The following is a 24,471-nucleotide window of genomic DNA, read 5'->3' as shown; positions in this document are numbered from 1 at the left end:
TCTCAAGGGGTGATATATATTTGGCAGCAAGTGAACCATCAGCTCTCCAATTTGATCAAGTGTAAGGATCTGAGTTACTTTGACAAAATGTGATGACATTATATTATATTATATTTATTATTGTGTGCAGACTGTTTATCAGTCTTGGTAATTTTGTTGGTTAGTTCAGCTTACTCTCCGAGTTGTTTTCACATTGAGGACAATGTTCGGTTTCTGTAGGATACACTGCTGTCTCATTTGTTTATGGAGACTTTGGGTGTGTGGGTATTTGGAGGATTGTGAGAGTAAGCAGAACATGCCAATGCTTTGAAGGATGTAATGTTATTTAATTGCGAATCAGTTTTTAGAGGATTTAAACCTAATATGGTGAACAAATTACAGTGAGGGAAAAAAAGTATTTGATCCCCTGCTGATTTTGTATGTTTGCCCACTGACAAAGAAATGATCAGTCTATAATTTTAATGGTAGATTTATTTGAACAGTGAGAGACAGAATAACAACAAAAAAATCCCGAAAAACGCATGTCAAAAATGTTATAAATTCATTTGCATTCTAATAAGGGAAATATGTATTTGACCCCTCTGCAAAACATGACTTAGTACTTGGTGGCAAAACCCTTGTTGTCAATCACAGAGGTCAGACGTTTCTTGTAGTTGGCCACCAGGTTTGCACACATCTCAGGAGGGATTTTGTCCCACTCCTCTTTGCAGATCTTCTCCAAGTCATTAAGGTTTCGAGGCTGACGTTTGGCAACTCGAACCTTCAGCTCCCTCCACAGATTTTCTATGGGATTAAGGTCTGGAGACTGGCTAGGCCACTCCAGGACCTTAATGTGCTTCTTCTTGAGCCACTCCTTTGTTGCCTTGGCCGTGTGTTTTGGGTCATTGTCATGCTGGAATACCCATCCAAGACTCATTTTCAATGCCCTGGCGGAGGGAAGGAGGTTCTCACCCAAGATTTGACGGTACATGGCCCCGTCCATCGTCCCTTTGATGCGGTGAAGTTGTCCTGTCCCCTTAGCAGAAAAACACCCCCAAAGCATAATGTTTCCACCTCCAAGTTTGATGGTGGGGATGGTGTTCTTGGGGTCATAGGCAGCATTCCTCCTCCTCCAAACACGGCGAGTTGAGTTGATGCCAAAGAGCTCCATTTTGGTCTCATCTGACCACAACACTTTCACCCAGTTGTCCTCTGAATCATTCAGATGTTCATTGGCAAACTTCAGACGGGCATGTATATGTGCTTTCTTGAGCAGGGGGACCTTGCGGGCGCTGCAGGATTTTAGTCCTTCACGGCGTAGTGTGTTACCAATTGTTTTCTTGGTGACTATGGTCCCAGCTGCCTTGAGATCATTGACAAGATCCTCCCGTGTAGTTCTGGGCTGATTCCTCACTGTTCTCATGATCATTGCAACTCCACGAGGTGAGATCTTGCATGGAGCCCCAGGCCGAGGGAGATTGACAGTTCTTTTGTGTTTCTTCCATTTGCGAATAATCGCACCAACTGTTGTCACCTTCTCACCAAGCTGCTTGGCAATGGTCTTGTAGCCCATTCCAGACATGTGTAGGTCTACAATCTTGTCCCTGACATCCTTGGAGAGCTCTTTGGTCTTGGCCATGGTGGAGAGTTTGGAATCTGATTGATTGATTGCTTCTGTGGACAGGTGTCTTTTATACAGGTAACAAACTGAGATTAAGAGCACTCCCTTTAAGAGTGTGCTCCTAATCTCAGCTCGTTACCTGTATAAAAGACACCTGGGAGCCAGAAATCTTTCTGATTGAGAGGGGGTCAAATACTTATTTCCCTCATTAAAATGCAAATCAATTTATAACATTTTTGACATGCGTTTTTCTGGATTTTCTTGTTGTTATTCTGTCTCTCACTGTTCAAATAAACCTACCATTAAAATTATAGACTGATCATTTCTTTGTCAGTGGGCAAACGTACAAAATCAGCAGGGGATCAAATACTTCTTTCCCTCACTGTATATTATAGAATTCAGGCAATTTTACTGGGGTTATCTCATACAGTGTAGCAAGTAATAATCTGGAAAGACCTTTGTAATATCACAGTCTAAAACTGGATTTAAAGAGAAGCAAATTAGTAAATTAGTAAATTAGTAAATGAATCACATGTAAATGAATCATACGTAAATGAATCACATGAAAATGTATCACTTGAATATGAATCTCATGAAAATGAATCACATGTAAATGAATCACATGTAAATGAACCATATGAAAATGAATAAATAAATTAAAGACAAAATGTGATGACTAGAAGACTGGGTCAGACCATCTCCAAAACAACAGGTCTTATTGGGTGTTCCCAGTATGCAGTGGTTAGTACCTACCAAAAGTGGTCCAATCCCACAGAAGAGCTGTGTTTTGGAGATGCTCTGACCCAGTCATCTAGACATCACAGTTTGGCCCTGCTTTTATCCTGCTTCCAACACGACAACTTTGAGAACTGTCTGTTCACTTGCTACCTACTATATCCCACCCCTTGAAAGGTGCTATTATAATGAGATAATGTTATTCACATCACCTATCAGTGGTTTTAATATTATGGCTGATCGGTGTAATTGACAGTACTTACTGAACAGGCATCTGAGTACTGGTACATGATTCTGTCATCAGTTGTGGGACTCAGAGACTTGGGATCAGACAGTGATCGTTGCGAGGCCTTCAATGATCTTGGGCTACTTAGGTGTCTTGGTGGTTCGGCTGTTAGCATTTTCTGAGTGCCCTTTCCAGGGGACACAGGTGAGACTGGGGAGTACAATACCTTTGGAGATTTGGGTACTGAAGCGATGCTAATACCATCTGCTTTTAGATGAGTGTTGACACCAACTTCGATGGGAGATAAATGTTTCTTATCTTTGTCAGATGTAAAATCTGAGTCACTCTCTATTTCTCCTCCTCTGTGCAGGTCAAATGTAGCATCTACTTGTGCTCGCACAGGTGACCTCTTTAGAGTTCCAGAGTGATCTGTCTGAACTGAGATCTCGGCCACAGTTTGGATTGCAATGCTGGATACTTTGGAGCCTCTAAGCCTTTCTCCATCTGCATATCTGCTAGAGCGAGACCTGCGCCTGCTTCTAGCAGGGACATCCCATTCATCCTGATCTTCATCATCAGTTTGCACACAGCTGTCTACACTTTTCCTACTTTTTCTTCTCCTCCCAGGGTAAGGTCTTTCCAATCCTTCCTCCTCATCTGTTTGAACACAATTACTAGTTATTTTCTTACTACTTAACCCTACATTCTGACCAGTGACTTGCTTGGTTATGGCAGGCAGCTTCTCTGAATCCTGTTTTTGTTCCTCTGTTTCTTTAAGATCATCTTCTGATTTAGGTATGTTCAAACTATGCTGTATTAAATCAACAGATGGAACAGTATGCCAATCTTGGCTAACTGAAGAGACAGTGACTTTTGATAATGTGTTGTCATCCTTCACTGGCCAGTACTGCCCATCATCTCCTCTGCCATACTGGGAATCCAAGATAACACCTGAACTAGTGGTTTGAGATATGCCATCAAATCCATATGGATATATGTTTTGTTCCTTTAACTGTTGCTGGAGTTGCTGTTGTAGAAGTTTGATTTGCCCAAGCTGTAGTTGCTGCTGGGCAAAGGTCTCCTGTTGAAGAATGAAATGGGCCTTGCGTTCCTGTTCTTGCTGCATCAGGAGTTGTTGTTTTATGCTCTGCAGTTCCTCTAATTCCTTTTGAACAATTAGTTGTTCCTGCTCACGATAACGTTGTATCTCCTGTCTCTCCCATTCAAGCTCCTCAGCCAGGCACAGCTGCTTCAGTTTCTCTAATTGCAAAAACTCATGTTCAGCTTGGTACTGCTGACTTTTGCTGTCATCAAAGGTAGGGAAATTTGGGGAGACAAGGGCATCCAGAGAGGCTGCAATGACCTCAAGAGTAGCATCAGAGTATAGTTCTGGGAAGGCTGATATTGAGGGAAGTAGGTTGGCAAAGGCAGAAGGCAATATATCCTTGGTTGGACCAGTTTCTAAGAATATTGATTGGTTGCATTCAGTGGAATTCATTAGATCATATGGTGAAGCCTGGATCTGTGTTGAAAATGGCTCTGTTATAGTGGTGAGACTGTTACATGTTGTACTGAATATTGAGCCTGGCTGAGTGGTAATTGCAAATGTGGATGGAATTGGTGGAGCAACAGATGAGTACACAACTCCACTTGATGATCTTAGTACAGCATTAATTCCTGAGGATATTCCTTGGGAAGAGGAAGTGGTGGTTACCCCAGAAAATGACACTGTGCCTTTCTTTGAGTAGTCCAGGGCTTCATCTGTAGTGGTTGGAGATTTACACTTTAGTTCAATAAATAAACCAGTCTCACCTTGACTATATACTTAGGCCATGCAGATTCTGTGACAATGATTACAAAGAGGAAACCAGAGAGCATGCATAAATCACTCTTGTCATACTAGCATGATGCAAAGCCAAAACACTGAGGGAGAACACGAAGGCACATGCATGCATCTGTATAAAAAAGAAAAAGAACAAATGAATGAAAATAATCAGAGCATGAGTAATAGGAAACACGACACAAACATTGAAAATAACAAAATACACATGCACTGTAACACTGACCTCTTGATATTTTTGCTGATGTCAAATCGATTGCCCCATCTGATGCATCATTTTGGCTGACAAATCCATTTTTTGTGACCAAATCGGTTTGTGTAAAATTACTGCCAAAGCCTAATGTTTTTATATTGCTGAGATCTTCGAGTCGTAGGGTTGTGGCATTATGTTGATTATAATTACTTAAGGCAAGCTGTTCATCTGTTGTGGGAACTGGAGGCTGTGTTCTGCAGCTTCCTGTGAATGGAAGTCTATAGAGGATGTCACAACACACTGTTCGCCTCCCTGCAGTCAGATCTACAGGCGCCACATCTTCTTCAACAACACTTGTAACCACCCCAGTGGATGCAGCAAGAGCCAACATAGTTCTCTTTGGCTTTGATATTGTGAGATCAATAGCTCCAATTGCAGAAGGCTCACCATGAATAGGTACATTGGAAGGTGTGCAGATTATTGGGGCCATTGTGACAGGTAAATATACAGGATCTGTGGTTTCAGCAGGCCCGCATGATAGGTTTATGGGGATCTCTGAATTGGTTGTTGGTTTTGTTTGTGAATTCACTGGTCTGTAAACTATTTGTGCCAGGGGTTCAAATGGTTTGTATGTTTTAAGTGGCAAAGGCATTGAAGTAACACTTTGTAAATTGGGGGGAGTGTCAACTGTAATGTTGTTGTTGTATGTGAATGTTGCAGTGCAGGTAACAACACTGATACTGTCTGTCACAAAAGAGAGTGTTGTAGCAGGAGTTATCTCAGCACTTAGGTTTACAATCTCTGGATGCACAGCAGTTATCTGTCGACTACTTGAATCATTTGAGAAAGACTGCAGATTTGACTCAGGGGCTGTCAGATCCATTCCCTTGTCAGTCATTGAAACACTGACCTTTAATGTTGTGAGATCTATAACATCGTCAATGCAACGTGTTTTTCCACTTTGTTTAGGTGTTGCTTGTTTGCATGTAGGTTCTGAAATAGGTTCTAGAGGTATTCTTTCTTGAACAACTGATACTGTAGTAGTTCTCTGGACTTCAGTTTTGACAACTTGTGCCAAAAGATTAGGTAATGTATATTGGTGCTGTTCGGTTGTTGCAAGTGTAGAGTACAGTTGGCTCATGCTAGACAAGACTTCATCAGTTCCTCTTAGTTCTTGACTCTCAACTGATTTTTTGAATTGAGCAAATGTTACTGGTGCAGTTGGTATATATGTTGATGCAGATGCTGATGGAACAATTTGTGAATCAAACAAAATTTGGTGTGGTTGAATCAGGTCAGAGGATGGACCTTTTCTGGATTTAGCCTCTTCTTCCATTTCCAACAGATTATCTGTGGACAATGGGACATTGGGCATAGGAGCAGAATAAACTGTTTGAATCATTTGCCTCTCAGGCCCTTGCATGACATCATGTGACGCTAAAGGTTCCCTTAGCGATGTTGGAGTAATACCTACTGTAAAGGCTGCTGGTGTCAACTCTACAGGTATTTCTTGTATTAGTAGTGATGCCGGTACCACTGACTGAGAATTGGTTTGTGGGGCTGACATATGCGTGGCACACACTTCTGTAGCTGAGATCACTGTTGACACATTATTTGTTTCTGGTTCTATGGACATGTCTGGAATTTCAGCCACAGCTGATACTGCAAGCAATGTATCTGGTGATGTTACAGAAACCACTGTTGCTGCAGGATATACTGTTGTGTTCTCAGGTGATGCAAAGTAAGTGGATTTTCCCTCATAAATTTCATTTTGGATTGGTACTACTGTATCTGTCTCTATTTGGGGCACAAAAGCAAGGCTTGGTCCTACTGAACATGGTACTGAAAACACACTTGATGCTGGTGCCGAGAACACTGTAGACACAGTATTTATTTTTGGTTCTGTAGTAAAGTCCGGAATTTCAACCAGAACTGGTGATGTTACAGTGGGCATGGAAACTATTGTTGGTAAAGGATATACTGTTGTGGTCACAGGTGGTACACGGTAAATAGTTTTTTCCTCATAAATGCTAATGGGCAGTACATCTGTTTCTGTTTGGGGCACAAAGGCAAGGCTTGGTGCTACTGAATGTGGTGCTAAAACTGCACTTGATGCTGGAGCAACTGTCACATCAGTTGTTGAAATCATAGTAGATGCACTATGTATTGCTGTCTTACTTGTAACATCTGGTGCCGAATACCCAGTTTGTCCTGGAATAATTGGTGCTGTTAAAACAGGGGCAGATATTACTTTTGGTGGGGTAGCTACTCCAGGTTGTGAAATCATGGCCATTGATGCACACACCACAGGTGGAGTAAACATTGTTGATACACTAACAAGACCCTGCTGCTTAGGAGTAGGTAGAGATGGTCTACGTATTGGAGCTTGGGTTGTAACACCTTCCACTGGTGAACCTGGTTCTGATGGCAATGTTATAACTACATATGTCTCAAGAGTTTTTGCAAATCTAGGTGACAAGGGAGATTTTGGAGATGAAATACTGTGTTTCATATCAGCAGGGGCAGTCAAGGACAATGCAAGGGCCTTGGGAGGTTCTCTTGTTCTTGGTAAAGTTGCAGCATGGCCAACTTGGGCAACTGCAGATTCAGGAATTACTGATGGTTTCACACTTTCTCTTGATTTGTGACTGAACACCAGGCCACCTTGTAGACAAAATGGTTTAGGTGGTACTGGGGGAGGTGACTTGTGTATGGTGGTTGCAACTTGTTTCACTGATGCCCTAGGTGCTTGGCTGGCTATACTTTTGACAGACTCAGTAGTAGTGGGTGCCATTGATTGTTGGTTAAAAGGTGTATTAAGTAAACTATCAGGTGGTAGAGCTGGTGGTGTAGCTGCAGGTGGTGGTGGAAATTCAATGACTGGGTTATCTGCTCTTTCTCTGGAGATTGTTGCCACTTGAGGTTCAAGTTGTGTTGACACAAAAGTTAAGTCACTAGACAAGCTAGCTTTCAGTGCCACACGAGGAGAAGCATCTGAACTGATAACAGTGGATACGCTCACAATAACAGGTGGACTTCCAGCTTGTTGAATGGAGGTGGGTGTATTAGTAATGATATCCTGTGTTTCTTGTTTTATCATATGTATATTTTCAACACTTGGCACAATGATAGCAGTACCTTGTCCTGTCTGCAGAGCAGGAGTCACAGTCTGAGAGCCATGTACTGCAAGTTGAACATTTCCTGTATTTGGCTTTGTGTCCACTCCTATAGACTGTGTTGGTAGAGAAGACAAAGTGACAAAGTCTACAGTTGTATTTATGATTGGAAAAACCTTTGTGACAGCATGTTCTACAGACTGGAAGGTTTGTGAAACTGCAGCAGGGAGTTCATGGGCTGCTGTTACTTCCACAAGTGATTTGTCTGCATCTACACAGGAAATGGGAATTTTAATAACTGGGGTCATAGCTGTCATATATGAATCGACTAGAACACTTGGTTTTGTTGGCTGTGAAATGGTTGAACAAAAATAGCTCTGTTCCACAGAAAAGGAAGGAACACATGGTGCAACAGATATGCTCTGGGCTGTAGAGAGAGTGTCTGTGGAGCAGCATGTTGATATTGCATTCAGGGCAGAAATATGCCCTTTATCTATGGTTGAAGTACTGGTTAAAGCTGGAGTGTGTGCTAGAGTGGATATTAAAGCTGTACTATGAATTGGATACTTTGAAGGTGAAGACATTAGGTCTGGCATTTCAACAATAAATGGAACAGGCTCTGGAAGAATGGCAGGAAATGTATGTTCTCTTCCAGAATATCTAGGAGTGGGATCTAAGGATGGTACTTGATTTGGGCACTCTGATATAGGAAACAGAACATCAGGCAAAAAAGGAGTTGAAGCTACACATGGAATTGGGGCTTGTGGCACATAAGCTGGTGCAGTTGCCGAATCTGGAATGAAAGACACTGTAGCTAATACTGAGGTTGGACTCATTGCTTGACTTGAAACAGAAACTGTAATTTGCTCATGTGTCGACACTGAAGTTACTGTAGATGTTGACATAAGGGTAGAATAATCTTCAATATTTGTTGGTTCTAAAATTGTTTTTGAATGTGTACTCTGTAAAACTGAATCAGGCTGTGATACTCCATCTTGTATTCTAACAATACTTGCATCCAAGGTAGGTTTTGAGGTGAAAACTGGTTTTGGAGCTAGTGGTGGTTTTGAAATTGAAACATCAGCTGTATTAGGAGATTGGGTTGGTTGTGGAGTCACTGATGATTCAGAAACATTATCTGCTGGGGAAGAAACTAGTATTGGCTTTGGAACTAGTGGTGGTTTAGTGGCAGACATCCCAGGTAGACTTGGAGCTGTTGAGACTTTTATGGTTTGCTGGTTAGATGCAGAAATTTGGGAGGGGCATATAATTGCTTCCATCGAAATGTCAATTAAAGGAGTAGGTTGCACTAAATGCTGAATTGCTGGTTTTGATACTAAGTCTTCCATTGAAATTATAACTTGTGCAGAATCAGCTCCAAGAGTTGTTGAACTTTCAGCAACATAGTTTTTTGGTTGAATGGAGGTTTGCCCTGCAGTTTGATCTATAAGGCATGAAGAAAATGATGTTAAATCTAAGGACGTACTTGGTGGAGACAGAGCTGATGCTTGTGAATCCCAAGCAGAAGCAAGAGACACATGTTCAAATGCTAATTTTGATAGTGCAACTTCAGACACAACAGACGTGGGCTCAGACTCTATTGACTGTGCCTCTACTGAATATTCTTTGAATTCAGAAGCTCCCTCTGATTTGTCATCACACTGAGCAATACCATTTAACATAACTATTTCATACTCTTGTGTGATGCTTTCATCCTCAGCCTCCTCTTCACCAGATGAACACTGAGTAATTTTCAGGTCAGGAATAGGATAGAGAACATTTTTAAGAGGCTGATCTTGTGGAGATGTTGACCCAGCCCTGTAAGGCTCCATAGTACACTCAACAGGTTCAGTTACAAATTCATCCTTGTCATTATCCTCTTCCCCACTTGAGGGAATTTGTATTACTTCAGTAGAATCATGTAAAGGCTCAGACAAAGACAAAGGTGATACTGGTGATAGAGGAGTTGGAGTTGATTGTGTAGGACTTGTTCCTGGTGTCATAATGTCTTTTTCCCTATTCAGCAGTTCATCATTTGTGGTTTCGGCATACCACTGCCAATTTTCATCTTGGTGTTTTGTAAACTCATAATGTTCTGATATATTCACATAACAAGTGTCAGTGTCAGGCTTGTTTACATATGCATGTTCAATTGTTTGATCTTTTAGCATGAGTTCTCTATTTTTCTGCATCTCCTCATAGGCTTCCTCTGGTGTTCTAAGCTTTCTTACTGTTTCTGTAACAGACAAATTAGTCAAGTACTCATCTACAGTAGTATTATGATCAGCTGCTATAGCCTGAGCTGGTTCCTCCACTAGTGACTCATAAACATAGTCCTCTATCAGCATGCCTCCATACAGTGGCTCAATATCAGGTGGAGTGATTTTCTTTGTCATAGCTTTAAGTTCTTGGGCTTTCTGCATCATTTCTTCATATGCCTCATCTGCACTCTTTAATTGTTTCTCTCCAACATCATGCATTAAATCCATTGGTGGCAGTCGGGGGCTAACAACATTTTCTTGTTCTGACTCTGTTCTTGGTGATATGTTAGAGTAAGAAATTGTCTCATATGTGTTTATTTCTGAAACCTGCGATACTTCATCAGTTTGAGATATACACTCTATCTGAGAGTGATTATTTGGTGGATGATCTAGAAATGGATCTTTTTCTTTATGTAATTTCTTGTAAGACTTTTTGAATTGTCTTTGATCACTTTCCCTCTGTATTTCCTGTTCTATAAGTTGATCTCCTTCCTCCAGGATCTCTTCCTCCTCAGAGGAGTCTGCTATAATTTGAAGGGGTTGACCTTGCCTATGCTTAACTTTCCGTTGCTGCTTTCCCTCTAAACTATCCTTGTTGTGACATGGACTGCTATCACTTTCTTCACCAAGTGAGGACAGTGATGTAGGTGATGTAGTTCCTGATGTGACATGGGATACTTGCATACTGGAAGATCCACCATCTTTAGACATATCTTCAGCTAAGCTCTCTTCTTCTGAAATCTGACTGACAGGAACATTCTGTTCTACAGAAATAGCTATTGTGCTCTTAAGGTCTGTGGTTTCTTCCTTTTCATTATCATTCAGGATAAATGTTTTTACTGTTTTGTAGATCGGACTGGCATGCATTATTTGGTCTTCTTGAGACAAGAGGCAACTATCAGCACTTTCTTCAGGCACATGAAGTTTCTTTATGATCCTTTCAGCTTCATGGTCAGTACTTCCACTGTCTGCATCACTGACTTCATGCAGAATCTGGTGGTCCTTTTTTCTGATCTGTTTTGTAATGTAACTTTGGTGATAAGTTGGTGACAAATCCTTATCTGCAAGTGTTTGCTTTAGCTCTGTCTGTATGAACTCTTCATATCCAGAATCAGAATAATGCTTTCTACACACTGTTCCTTTAATATGAGCAAGTTCTGCTGCAGTTTCCTTCAAAAGAGATTCGCTAGCCCTCTGAATCTCTTTAAGCTCTTCCTCAGATGAACTGTATGATTCAGTTGAAACTGGAAATATATTATTTCCCTGTGGGTCCTTTTTATCATTCACCTTCAAGTTGTTCATCTTGTCCCCTGATAATGACAGTACTATGCCTTCATGCTCACAGGGTGTAGTAGGAGTAATCTTTAACTGAATTACAGACTCTTCATTTTGGATAAGCTTATCTGGAAATGTAGAATCTTCTGCCAAATTTGCTGCCTGTAAAAAAAAAAAATGTTTGTATTAGTTCATACATAATGATATTTTTGATATGGGTAAATGGGTTTTGTAAAAAGGAGCTCACTGTAACATTTTTTGTGTATATTACCATAGATGTAAGTTCACAAGTCTCCTTAAATTCAAGTGATGCTTCAACAGTAGGGGGCTGCATTATGTTTGGAAAGTCTACTTCAGCTTTTGTCCTGACCATTGGTTGTGCAATTTCACTTTTTAACTCAAGTGTTGTGATGACAACTTCAGTAGGTAGTGTCTCTGATTCTATCTGGATTGCCGCTGCTTCCTGAGAGCTTACATGCTGTATGAGTTCTTCTGTAGTCAGTTTCTCCTCTCTTACTGTAGGTTCTGTAGGTATACATTTCAACTCATCTGTTTTGTCAGCAGCTTCAATGGGTGTTGCATCTGTAGTCTGTATAGAGGCAAGAGGAGCAGCAACAGATTCCAAAGATTGTATTTTTGATGCCACTATTTGTTCTTCAGTGGTAGGTTTAAGGACAGTAGGCTGAGGAGTCTCAGTAGCCTGAACACCTTCTGATATTTTGATTGTTTGGGCTTTGGGTAAATCTGCTGATTCGGTTCCAGATGTAGGAAATGGTCTAGGAATTTGTCCCATGTCTCCCAGGTTACCAGATAGGGCTCTCTGAGTCTGGCAGTGCAAGCATAGCCACTCTCCCTGTATAAATATATAATGACCATGAATTTAGCCTTATTGATAAAATCTGTATTATTCTTATTTGAAAATATTGCCTTTGTATTTACATTAGCAAATGGTACATATTGTAATGACAATTATCCATCAACTGTAGATATATATATAGTCATGTTAAAAATCTAAGTACACCCCATGGAAATTTTATAATACTTGCAAGAAAACCCTCAAACATCTTGCAATTGTAAGAATATTGCATGGAAGAGGGGTCAAACATTCCAGCAAGCGGATGTCAGTGACTGGTGGACAATTAATCAAAATGCCTACAAGAATATATTTCTGCTAAAGGGGGCAATACTAACTTATGAGGCCAATGATTGAAAAAGTTAATTTTCCTTGTGGATTTGTTCAAGTATATGAACTTTATTAATGGGCACTGTCAAAGTTGATCAAATGTTTGCTTATCCAAATATGTAAAACAAATAAATAAATAAATAATAAAAAAATTAAAGCTATTTCCATGGGGTGTACGTATTTTTTCACATGACTGTATATTACATTTGTAATGCACTGTATATATATATATATATATATATATATATATATATATATATATATATATATATATATATATATATATAATAACTATATAATGTTAGCATAGTGCTATCTAGATAACTGGTTAGCCTAGTTAATGTTGCTAAACTATATTGTGCAAATAAAACCAGTGCTTTAGGGTAGGTAATATCCTGTGACATACATTATAAGTGAAAATAAAACCAGCAGTTTTGTGATGTGTTCAAGATAGCAACTGTCTGAAAAAAAGCTGACTTCACACACTTCTGCTTCACACACTTCAATTGATTTCTCTCAGGTGCAATTCTCAAGTCTCAGTAACAAACAGTCTCAGTAACAAACAGGTTTAAACTTCCATTTTCTGGAGTGCAGCACATCCTCTGATCTGTTCACTGTCTGAACATTGAGCCCATTAGCTAGTTAATTATTACTGTGATTTTTGAAAGTAACAGCGTACTCAATAATTTATCCATAGTTTAATAGTGGATCAATACAATTCAATTTAGCTACAACGTATCTGATGACAGTAGAGAACAGTACAGAAGGTGAATGGGTTACATTTCTTAATAAGCTCAAAGCAGAAAACAACAAAGCCTGGTTCACAATCAATCCTGTACAAAGTATAATAATTATATTCGCTTCTTCATATCAATTAAAATTAAGTATACTGAATAACATTGCAAAACGCAGAAGAACAATTTTATTTAACGGAGAACTAGGTGCTCATCAAGCCACAGTTCACCAGACACAATTAGTCATCAAAATAACATGACCAGCGAATGCTTATCAGCCATTTTATCAGTTTGTTCCCACATCACTAATTACACAGCACCATCTTAAAGGTGCATTCACATATACAGTGACTCGCAGTGTCAAAGCAACTGTAGACCAATAATTTTCAATGAGAGCTTCCAGTGACATGAGCAACAGCAACCACTCGTGACTAGATGTGGGCTTTTCCAGTGATGCGACAAACTGAGAAAAGTCTAACTTTATGCAAATTTGGAGTGACTTGGTGCAGTGACTACCAATGGGAGTGAAGACAGTAGCACCTACATGATCTGTAGCTACCCGTGCCAACTAGCAGAAGCAGTGTCATTGCGGCAGTAGTCAATTAGCTTAGCTTAGCTTAGGATCTTAGCGGGTTTAAAGCAAAAAATATATACAGTGGGGGAAATAAGCATTTAACGCGTCAACATTTTTTTTTCAGTAAATATATTTTCAATGAGGTTATTCACATGAAATTTTCACCAGACATCACTATTACCTCAAGAAATCAAGAAATATAAAGAATTCACAACATTAAAGTCCATAAATAAAGTTATGTGTAATAAAGTGGAATGACACAGGAAAAAGTATTGAACAGTCTAACTGAAAATTTTTAATACTTAGTGGAGAAGCCTTTGTTTGTAATGACAGCTTCAAGACGCTTCCTGTATGATGAAATTAATCGACTGCAGTATTCAGGTGTGATTCTGACCCATTCTTCTAAACATATTGTCTTTAAATCTTGTTCAATTAGATTCAAGTCAGGTTATTGACTGGGCCATTCTAACGGCTTGATTTTTTTCTCTGAAACCAATTGAGAGTTTCCTTTGCTGTATGCTTTGGATCGTTGTCCTGCTGGAAGGTCTACCCACATCTCATGTTCATCATCCTGGTGGATGGCAGCAGATTCTTCTCAAGAATCACCCAGTAAAGGGCTCCATTCGTTCCTTTAATTATATGAAGTCTGCCAGTACCATGCGATGAGAAACAGCCCCACACCATGATGCTTCCACCTACAAACTTCACTGTTGGTATAGTGTTTTAAGGGTGATGTGCAGTGCCATTTCTTCTCCAAACATGGTGTGTAGTATGACAGCCAAAAAGTAAAATTTTTCTCTCATCTGACCAAACTACACACTCCCAGTATTTCATAGGCTTGTCCAAATGAGTTGTAGCAAACTTTAAACAAGCTTTGACATGCCTTTTCTTTAGTAATGGAGTTTTGCGGGGTGAGTGTGAGCAGTGGAGTGCATTGCCTATTGTTTTCTCGGTGACGATGGCACCTGCTGCCTCCAAGTGTTTCTGGAGCTCTTTCCGAGTGGTCCTTGGCTCTTGGGCTACTCTTCTGACTATTCTTCTGACTCCCTGGTCAGAAATCTTGCGAAGAGCTCCTGTGCGTGGCCGGTTGATGACAGAGTGATGTTGCTTCCACTTGCGGATAATGGCCCCAATGGTGCTTACTGGAAGATTCAGAAGTTTTGAAATATGTCTGTATCTGATTCCATCAATATGTTTTGCAACAATAAGGTTCCGAAGGTCTTGGGAGAGCGCTTTGCTTTTACCCATCATGAGATGTTTCTTGTGTGACACCTTGGTAATGAAAAGCCTTTTTATAGACCATCAATTTACTAACCCAGCTGATATTAATTTGTACAGATATTGGGTATAGTTACTTACAGCTGGTTCCTTGCCTTACCTTGCCTTGGAGAACTTCTTTTTCTTAGCATGTTCAATAATTTTTCCTTTGTCATTCCACTTTATTACACATAACTTTATTTATGGACTTTAATGTTGTAAATTCTTTATATTTCCAGATTTCTCGAGTCAATACTGATGTCTGGTGAATATTTCATGTGAATAGCCTCATTGGAAATATATTTACTGAACAAAATGTTGACGCGTTCAATATTTATTTCCCCCACTGTATTAATAAAAGAAATAATAATGAAACACATTCACTTTTTATTGCAATCAAGCAAAATCCCAGTGTAGCTCCTATCTTGGGTGAAGTGTCTGGCTTGTCGTTGCTTCAGCACCCGGGAACAACCAGCAACATGCCGGACACTTCACCCAGGAAACACAGAGGCCACGGCTGAAGAGCTGTGGTCTGGCTCCTGGTCACCATCAAACATATAGTGAATGAAACCCTGATGGTGACGCTCATTTACTGAGATAGGAGCTACACTGGGATTTTGCTCAATTACAACAAAAAGTGAGTGTGTTTCATTATTATTATTTAGCTTTAAACGTGCTAAGGCCATAAGCTAAGCTAAGATAATTGCCGCTTGCACTTGCCTCAGATAGATGTCCGCAATGGCAAACAGCACACATGGCATCTCGTAGGAAATGATGCATATATACACTCGTGAATTTTATATAAGATTGCTCTCCCTCCAGAATGTTTCATTTTTGCAGCAAAAAAATGGTTTGTTGGAATGCAAAAGTTGGAATGCTAGTTGCACTACCTATGTTACTATGGCAACAGGTGCATAAAGCGATCTCCATAAAGACATGGTTTGACAAAGTTGGTGTGAAAATCAAATGGCCTGCACAGAGCCCTGACCTCAATCACACTAAACCATTTTGGGATGAACTGGAACTTATCCCACATACCATATCATCTTCCCCACAGCCATATTCCAAAATCTAGTGGAAAGCCTTCCCAGAAGAGTGGAGGTTGTTCGAGCAGCAAAGGGAAGACCAAATCCATATTAATGGCCATAGTTTTGGAATGGAATGTTTAACAAGCACATAAAGTCGTAGTCAGGTGTCTTCATACGTTTGGCCATATAGTGTATTAGCCTAAATAGAACTGTGTACTTTCTGTGTTTAACAGTTTGTGTGAATATTGTAATCATCAAGTGTAACGGGAAAACTGATCAGGGAAATCAAGGGAGCTATGTAAGCATCTCCTATTAGGGAAAGCAATCAGGATATTAATTAGTAATAAGAGGGGCATGTGTTCTCTGACACAGTGTCTTCATCCCTGATGCTTATAGGATTACACTGTATGTACAAAGTTACTGTAATGGCAGAGACTGGTTAAATTGGACACAGAAAACTGTGTAACAGTGCATTCACAGTGCAGACAAAAGTGGCCCAAAATTGATATCTTTCCTCATAAGTGATACAACATATTGAAGACATTCTCAATCCTCATTTCACTGCTTTCATAAATGGTACTAATCTGAAATACAGATCTGCTATGTCACAATTTGACCTTAGTCTGACAAACTCAAATAAATCCAACACAGAAAAGAAACATGAATCAACTCAGACAATAGCTAACAAATAACAACAATATTATTGTTACAATCAGTGTTATACTTATTTAGCCTCACATCGCATTGTTCAGTCTTCAGAAGAGAAAGAAACAGTAAGAATGTTTTCATGGTGAGATTAATCATGTGAAATGAGACGTGATCAATGTCAATTTGGTTCTTGTGATTGTAATTCATGTAGTTTCTGTTAAAATTTCTAAGCCACAAAATACAATTACATGAAATAACAACATTCGAGTTTTGTACACATTGAAATCTACAAAATATTTCATTTTAAATTATATTGTAGGTCACTTCTCTCAGACATTGAGCACAAATAAACCACCCATATTATTTATTGTCTATATTTAACATAATTCTATTTTGTGGCCAATTAATGCTATAAATAAATACATGAACTACAGCCAGAAGAAACAGCTGACAGTAATTTTTCATCTCACACGATTAATTGTACTTTTAAAGCTAGAATAAATGTTTTGTGTATGTAGGCCAGTTCAGGACACCTGTTCATATTATTGTCTGATACTGCCTTCAATAAAAACAAATAATGAAAACATAAATATTCCTACATAATTACTCTTAATATTAGTCTGAATTTAACCTTTGATGAGTATTTAGCAAGTGTTATTAAGCCTATTAAATGCAATCTCTACATAATCTGAAAAAATCTACTATATACAACTATATACAGTCTATACATATACATACAGTACTGTATACTATACACACACATGCGCACATGCACACACACGCACTCACACAGACACGCACACACACACACACGCACACACACACACGCACACACAACAAAGCATCTCCACAACAATGAGTCAGTGCAATGTTGTCATTACTGTCTATCGTTTGACCATCTGCTGTTCACATCCTTAGTATTCAAGCTAAGTAGTATTTTTATCCCAGGATGCATTATTAGTCTGTGTTCCATTTGTTTCCAGCCAATTGGTTTGGAATAATTCCTCTTATGTTATTGGACAGGGCATAAAGGCCAATAGGCCTGCTCATAAAATGGCTAAATATTAAACAGAACATATGCTGGATTAATTCAAAACCACTGGCTGGTTATAACAATGACACAGTGTAGTTTAAAATAATAGTTTTCGATAGTTATGAGAGGATTACAGCTACATACAGGTTAGTCTATTTTCAGTAATTTCATCAGTAAATTATAAAGCTCACTAGCCAGTACTGATTGGTAGAGCAGTTGTATCTAATCCATAAATACTTTTAAAAATAATTATACAAATATTTTTCCCTGACATATATATCACATATACTGACTCACCTTTAACACAAATTAACATAATAAATAATAACCCAGCAGTTCATGCCCCCAACTCAGAAACTAAATAATGCTGAATGAAATATATTACTTGAAAACAAAATCACTCAGCAGTTGTTTGGCAAAAAAAAAAAGAAAAAGAAATAATCCCCTGCATTTTTTTGTGCATACTGCTTCATTTTAAGAACTTTTGAAGACAAAGTTAATACCTAAATGAAATACAAGTAAGAATTACTATTACATCTCATGATATATCAAAGAGAAACACTTAAGCCAAGAAAATTTCTTCTTGGTGAAGTCAAAGTGGTATTCAATTCCCACAATGTAATAAACAGTTATAAACAGCTAAGGATCCCATTACACGGGGTGGAATGAGCTAAGGTGGCTCAATGGTAGTTTTATATTGTGGGATTGTATTGGTATAGTGTCACTTAATCTATTGACTAGGCATGTGATTTAAATATACTGTATATGATCTGTTAGTGATAATGTATTTTGCCATGAGATGCATTTTACTGTTTATTTTTAGTTATAATAGTGCTAATAGTTGATGTATCTCCTAATATTCAGAGTACTGCAGTGGTGCAGACCTGAAGAAAATAAAATTGATCAGTGAAACCTTGCCAAAATGTAAATGGGACTGCAGCTCCATATAGCATGAGTGGTTATTGTGCATTGTGAACTGATCTAAGTGTAACAAACTTAATGGAGAACCAAAACAAGAAATACTTGAATATACTGTACTTAACATGTCACCAACCTCTCATAAAAGTTTGGATAATTATTGCTGTTTATGACTAAGTGACCACTGCTCCTTATTTATGATCGTCCATTTGTATTTTCAACCACAGCAAACAAATTAAACAAATGTGACAATTTTATACTTGGTCATTTATTTATTAAGGAAAATGATCCAACATTACATATCTGTGAGAGGCAAAAGTATGTGAACCTCTGGGATTAGCAGTTAATTTAAAAGTGAAATTAGAGTCAGGTGTTTTCAATCAATGGGATGACAACCAGGTGTGTGAAAGCACCCTGTTTTATTTAAAGAACAGAGATCTATCAAAGTCTGATCTTAATGACACATGTTTGTGGATGTGTAGCATGGCAAGAACAAAGGAGATTTCTGAGGACCTCAGAAAAAGAGTTATTCATGCTTATGAGGCTAGAAATGGTCGCAAAACCATCTCTAAAGAGTTTGGACTCCACCAATCCACTGCCAGACAGATTGTTTACAAATGAAGGAAACTCAAGACCATTGTTACCCTCTCCAGGAGTGGTCGACCAACAAGAGCAAGTGTTCACTCCAAGAGCAAGATGTGTAATAGTCAGTGAGGTCACAAAGGAACCCATGGTAACTTCTAAGCAACTAAAGGCCTCTCACATTGGGTAATGTTAATCTTCATGAGTCCACCATCAGAAGAACACTGAACAACATTGGTATGCATGACAGGTTTGCAAGGAGAAAGCCGCTGCTCCCCAAAAAGAACATTGCTGCCCATCTGCAGTTTGCTAAAGATAACATGGACAAGCCAGAAGGCTACTGGAAATATCTTTTGTGGATGAATGAGTCCAAAATAGAACTTTTGGGTTTAAATGAGAAATGTGATGTTTGGAGAAAGGAAACACTGCATTCCAGCATAATAACCATATCTGTAAAACATGGTGGTGGGTCAGTTTGCTACATGATTTGGGCCTGTTTTGCTGCAACTGGGTCTGGATGGCTTGCCATCATTGATGGAACAATGAATTATGAATTATACCAGTGAATTCTAAAGGAAAATGTCAGGACATCCGTCCGTAAACTGAATCTCAAGAGAAAGTGGGTTATGCAGCAAGATAACGACCCTAAGCACACAAGTCATTCTACCAAAGAATGGTTAAAGAAGAATAAAGTTAACCTTTAGCAGCAATAACTGCAACCAAATGCTTCTGATAACTGGAGATAAGTCTTTCACTTACTTCTAGGACTAGGACTTACTCCTATGCTTTGGATCATTGTCCTGCTGCATAATCCAGTTGCACTTGAGTTTCAACTTATGTACTGAAGACATTTTCCTTTAGGATTTTCTGGTAGAGATCAGAATTCATGTTTCCCTCAATTATTGCAAGTTGCCCAGGCCCTGAAGCAGCAAAGCATCCCCACACCATCACACTTCCACCACCATGCTTGACCGTAGGTACGATCTTCTTATTGTGGAAATCTGTGTTTGGTTTATGCCAGATGTAACGGGACCCACATCTTCCAAACAGTTCCACTTTTGAATCATCAGTCCACATAAAATTCTCCCAAAGGTTTGAATATCATCAAGGTGTGTTTTGGCAAAATTCAGATGAGCCTTAATGTGCTTCTGGGTTAGCAGTGGTTTTCACCTCACAACTCTTCCATGTATGCCATTTTTGCCCAGTGTCTTTTTGATAGTGGAGTCATGAACAGTGACATTTATTGTTGCAAGAAAGTCCTGTAGGTCCTTTGATGCTGTCCTTGGCTCTTTAGTGACTTGCTGGATGAATAGTTGCTGTGCTCTTGGAGGAATTCTGGAAGATCAGCCACTTCTGGGAAGGTTCACTAGTGCTGAGTTGTTTTTTTTTTCCATTTGGAGATAATTGAGTTCACTGTGGAGTCCCAGAGCCTTTGAAATAGCTTTGTAACCCTTCCGAGTATTTCAATCACTTTCTTCCTCATCATTTTTGGAATTTCTTTCAATTTTGGTATAGTGTGTTATGGCGTAAGACCTTTTAACCAACTTAATGCTGTTGAAAAAAATCTATTTAAGTGTTGAGTCAGGCCTGGTTGAGTCTAATCCAGCTGAACCGCATTATGAATGCAGTTTCATAAATTTGGGGAATTAGTAACTACGGGGGCAGATACATTATCACACAGGCCCAGCTGGTATTGGATAACTTTTTTTGCATCAATACATAACATTATCGTTTAAAAACTGGGTGGAAGAAGGGTGAGGGTGGAAAAAGTTCTGACATGATTTATCTTGGTTAATTTTTTTTATATCACAAAAGCCTGCAATTTTAACAGATTTTTTATATCTATTGTATGACATTTATATGTTGATATCTGATACTGATACCTCCTTAAGTGGTCTTGCCTACATTTGTGATATCTCTTAAAAGTCTTGCATTTGTTTAAATAATGGAAAGAAAGTCGGCTATGAAAAGACATTAGCAAATTTTAAAATGGGTCTCATTCACTGTATTATAAATTACTGAATTAGAAAACTCTAAATCTGATTCTGTAAAAGCGACTACTGCTATTCAGCTGTTGAGAAAGACAAGCACTCACAGCAGTAATTCATGTTGCTGAGATTCATTAAAATTATGGTCATTCTTTTTCCTCCTGCACTGCTAGTGCTCAAAGCTTCAATCTTCTCTGAATGACTGCGCATATGAATGCATACCAACATCTGGCTTAAATAGCTGCAAAAGAAGCATAACTTTCCGTAAAAGTGCGTTTAACACACACTACCTTTTCATACTGTTCTCAGACATCTCACGGCATCTTTGAGACAGATAAAGAAACAACCTACAATGCATTAGAGCCTTTTCAACCTGAACAACTGAACTGAAGTGGATTTGTACTGAATATCATTTGATTGGCAGATTGATCAACATCCATACTGTACTTTAGAGCAGAGGTTCTGCTGTTTCAGAACTATGCCTGGTCCATTATTGATTTCCTGGCAGTGGCAATTGGCAACGGATGTAGCTGGCAAATATGGTACATTTTCTTCAGCATCCACAGTAGCACTTTCGCTATAAATCAGGCCTAATGGTAATAGAGAGCCTTGACCTACTAATCTGAAATAAACAGAGTTATCAGCACTGAGGATTTTAGATGTAACACATTTCCACTATTCTGACAAACAGCATAGACAAGAAGAAATGCATTCTTCTTCTGCTTCTTCTTCTTCTTCTTCTTCTTCTTATTATTATTATGGCTAATATAATTGCTTATTTTCAATTCCTTGTTTCAGAACGAGGTGCAGTAAAAGTTCGTCTTTTTCTTTGTTGGCATAATAAAATAGTTTCAATTAAATCTTATCAGGATGGTATTACTTTCAATAGGTACCATACAGTATCTCACAAAAGTGAGTACACCCCTCGCATTTTTGTAAATATTTGATTATATCTTTTCATGTGACAACACTGAAGAAATGATAATTTGCTACAATGTAAAGTAGTGAGTGTACAGCTTGTGTAACAGTGTAAATTTGCTGTCCCCTCAAAATAACTCAACACACAGCCATTAATGTCTAAACCACTGGCAACAAAAGTGAGTATACCCCTAAGTGAAAATGTCCAAATTGGGCCCAAAGTGTCAATATTTTGTGTGGCCACCATTATTTTCCAGCACCGCCTTAACCCTCTTGGGCATGGAGTTCACCAGAGCTTCACAGGTTGCCACTGGAGTCCTCTTCCACTCCTCCATGACGACATCACGGAGCTGGTGGATGTTAGAGACCTTGTGCTCCTCCACCTTCCGTTTGAGGATGCCCCACAGATGCTCAATAGAGTTTAGTCCATCACCTTCATCCTCAGCTTCTTTAGCAAGGCAGTGGTCGTCTTGGAGGTGAGTTTGGGGTCGTTATCATGCTGGAATACTGCCCTGCGGCCCAGTCTCCGAAGGGAGACTGCTCTGCTTCAGTATGTCACAGTACATGTTGTCATTCATGGTTCCCTCAATGAACTGTAGCTCCCCAGTGCCGGCAGCACTCATGCAGCCCCAGACCATGACACTCCCACCACCATGCAGGCAAGACACACTTGACTTTGTACTCCTCACCTGGTTGCCGCCACACACACTTGACACCATCTGAACCAAATAAATTTATCTTGGTCTCATCAGACCACAGGACATGGTTCCAGTAATCCATGTCCTTAGTCTGCTTGTCTTCGGCAAACTGTTTGCGGGCTTTCTTGTGCAACATCTTTAGAAGAGGCTTCCTTCTGGGACGACAGCCATGCAGACCAATTTGATGCAGTGTGCGGCGTATGGTCTGAGCACTGACAGTCTGACCCCCCACCCCTTCAACCTCTGCAGCAATGCTGGCAGCACTCGTACGTCTATTTCTCAAAGACAATCTCTGGATATGATGCTGAGCACGTGCACTCAACTTCTTTGGTCGACCATAGCGAGGCCTGTTCTGAGTGGAACCTGTCCTGTTAAACCGCTGTATGGTCTTGGCCACCATGCTGTAGCTCAGTGTCAGGGTCTTGGCAATCTTCTTATAGCCTAGGCCATCTTTATGTAGAGCAACAATTCTTTTTTTCAGATCTTCAGAGAGTTCTTTGCCATGAGGTGCCATGTTGAACTTCCAGTGACCAGTATGATGGAGTGTGAGAGCAATGACACCAAATTTAACATACCTGCTCCCCATTCACACCTGAGACCTTGTAACACTAACAAGTCACATGATACCGGGGAGGGAAAATGGCTAATTGGGCCCAATTTGGACATTTTCACTTAGGGGTGTACTCACTTTTGTTGCCAGCGGTTTAGACATTAATGGCTGTGTGCCGAGTTATTTTGAGGGGACAGCAAATTTACACTGTTATACAAGCTGTATACTCACTACTTTACATTGTAGCAAAGTGTCATTTCTTCAGTGTTGTCACATTAAAAGATATAATCAAATATTTACAAAAATGTGAGGGGTGTACTCACTTTTGTGAGATACTGTATGTAATAATATTTTTATGTCTTATCCGTGATAATAATCTATTCCAGATGTAAACTGTATTAATTTGGGAGAGATGAGTTTTATCTACATAGCTGGGTGATTTTCATCAGAGATGGTAATATAATCATGTATGTTGTTTCATACGTATATATTAAATAATTTATGATTATGTTAATTTATTTGGCAGCATCAAATGTAAAGAACTTAAGTAAAGAACTTAAGGAACCGCTTATTCATTTATTTCTAGAAAACGAAATATTGCATGATATTGCTGCATATATGAATATGAACTAGCCTTATACCTGGACCTGACGTGATAATAGCCCCTTTAATCAGCTTTCAATACTGCATGCCTCTGACTGACTTTATTTTCTTCATGCTGTGAATGGGCTCCCAGTGTAGGTAGTATGGAGATGCAGATGAGATTATTATTATTATTATTATTATTATTATTATTATTATTATTATTATTATTGTTGTTGCAATTTAGGAAGTTGATATTAAGTAATAAGGTGGGTAACACTACCTGCAAATTTTGGAATTACACTTCATCCTCATGTACATTAAATCCTGTCCAAATAGGGCATAAATTAACCTGATCTATGGGAGGCAAAGTGGCACAACAGGTAGTCTTGGTGCCCAGGGTTCATTATTTGGTCTTGAGCTCCAGTTACTTTCTGAGTTTCACATGTTCTCTTTGTGTCTTTGTAGGTTTTGTACCACCTTCCAAAAAACAAGCCAGCAAATGGATTGGCTCACTTAAATTTCCTTTAAA

The 24,471-nt window shown here is 39.2% G+C and overlaps 1 protein-coding gene across 1 annotated transcript in view; it reads right to left on the bottom strand.

The window, feature by feature from the left end:
• pclob (piccolo presynaptic cytomatrix protein b) overlaps window positions 1–24,471 on the bottom strand; it is a 75,939-nt gene that overhangs the window by 38,222 nt on the left and 13,246 nt on the right. The window contains exons 5-8 of the mRNA XM_053622284.1: window positions 11,518–12,099; window positions 9,197–11,408; window positions 4,628–7,981; window positions 2,599–4,322 (exon numbers count right to left, since the gene is read on the bottom strand). Of these exons, the coding sequence (XP_053478259.1) occupies window positions 2,599–4,322; window positions 4,628–7,981; window positions 9,197–11,408; window positions 11,518–12,099 (7,872 nt within the window). The remainder of the gene's footprint in view (window positions 1–2,598; window positions 4,323–4,627; window positions 7,982–9,196; window positions 11,409–11,517; window positions 12,100–24,471) is intronic.

The sequence above is a fragment of the Ictalurus furcatus genome, chromosome 4 (genome assembly GCF_023375685.1).
Source record: "Ictalurus furcatus strain D&B chromosome 4, Billie_1.0, whole genome shotgun sequence".
NCBI lineage: Eukaryota > Metazoa > Chordata > Actinopteri > Siluriformes > Ictaluridae > Ictalurus > Ictalurus furcatus.
Note: the sequence above shows the minus strand (reverse complement) of the source record. Positions and strands in the feature narration are given on the sequence as shown.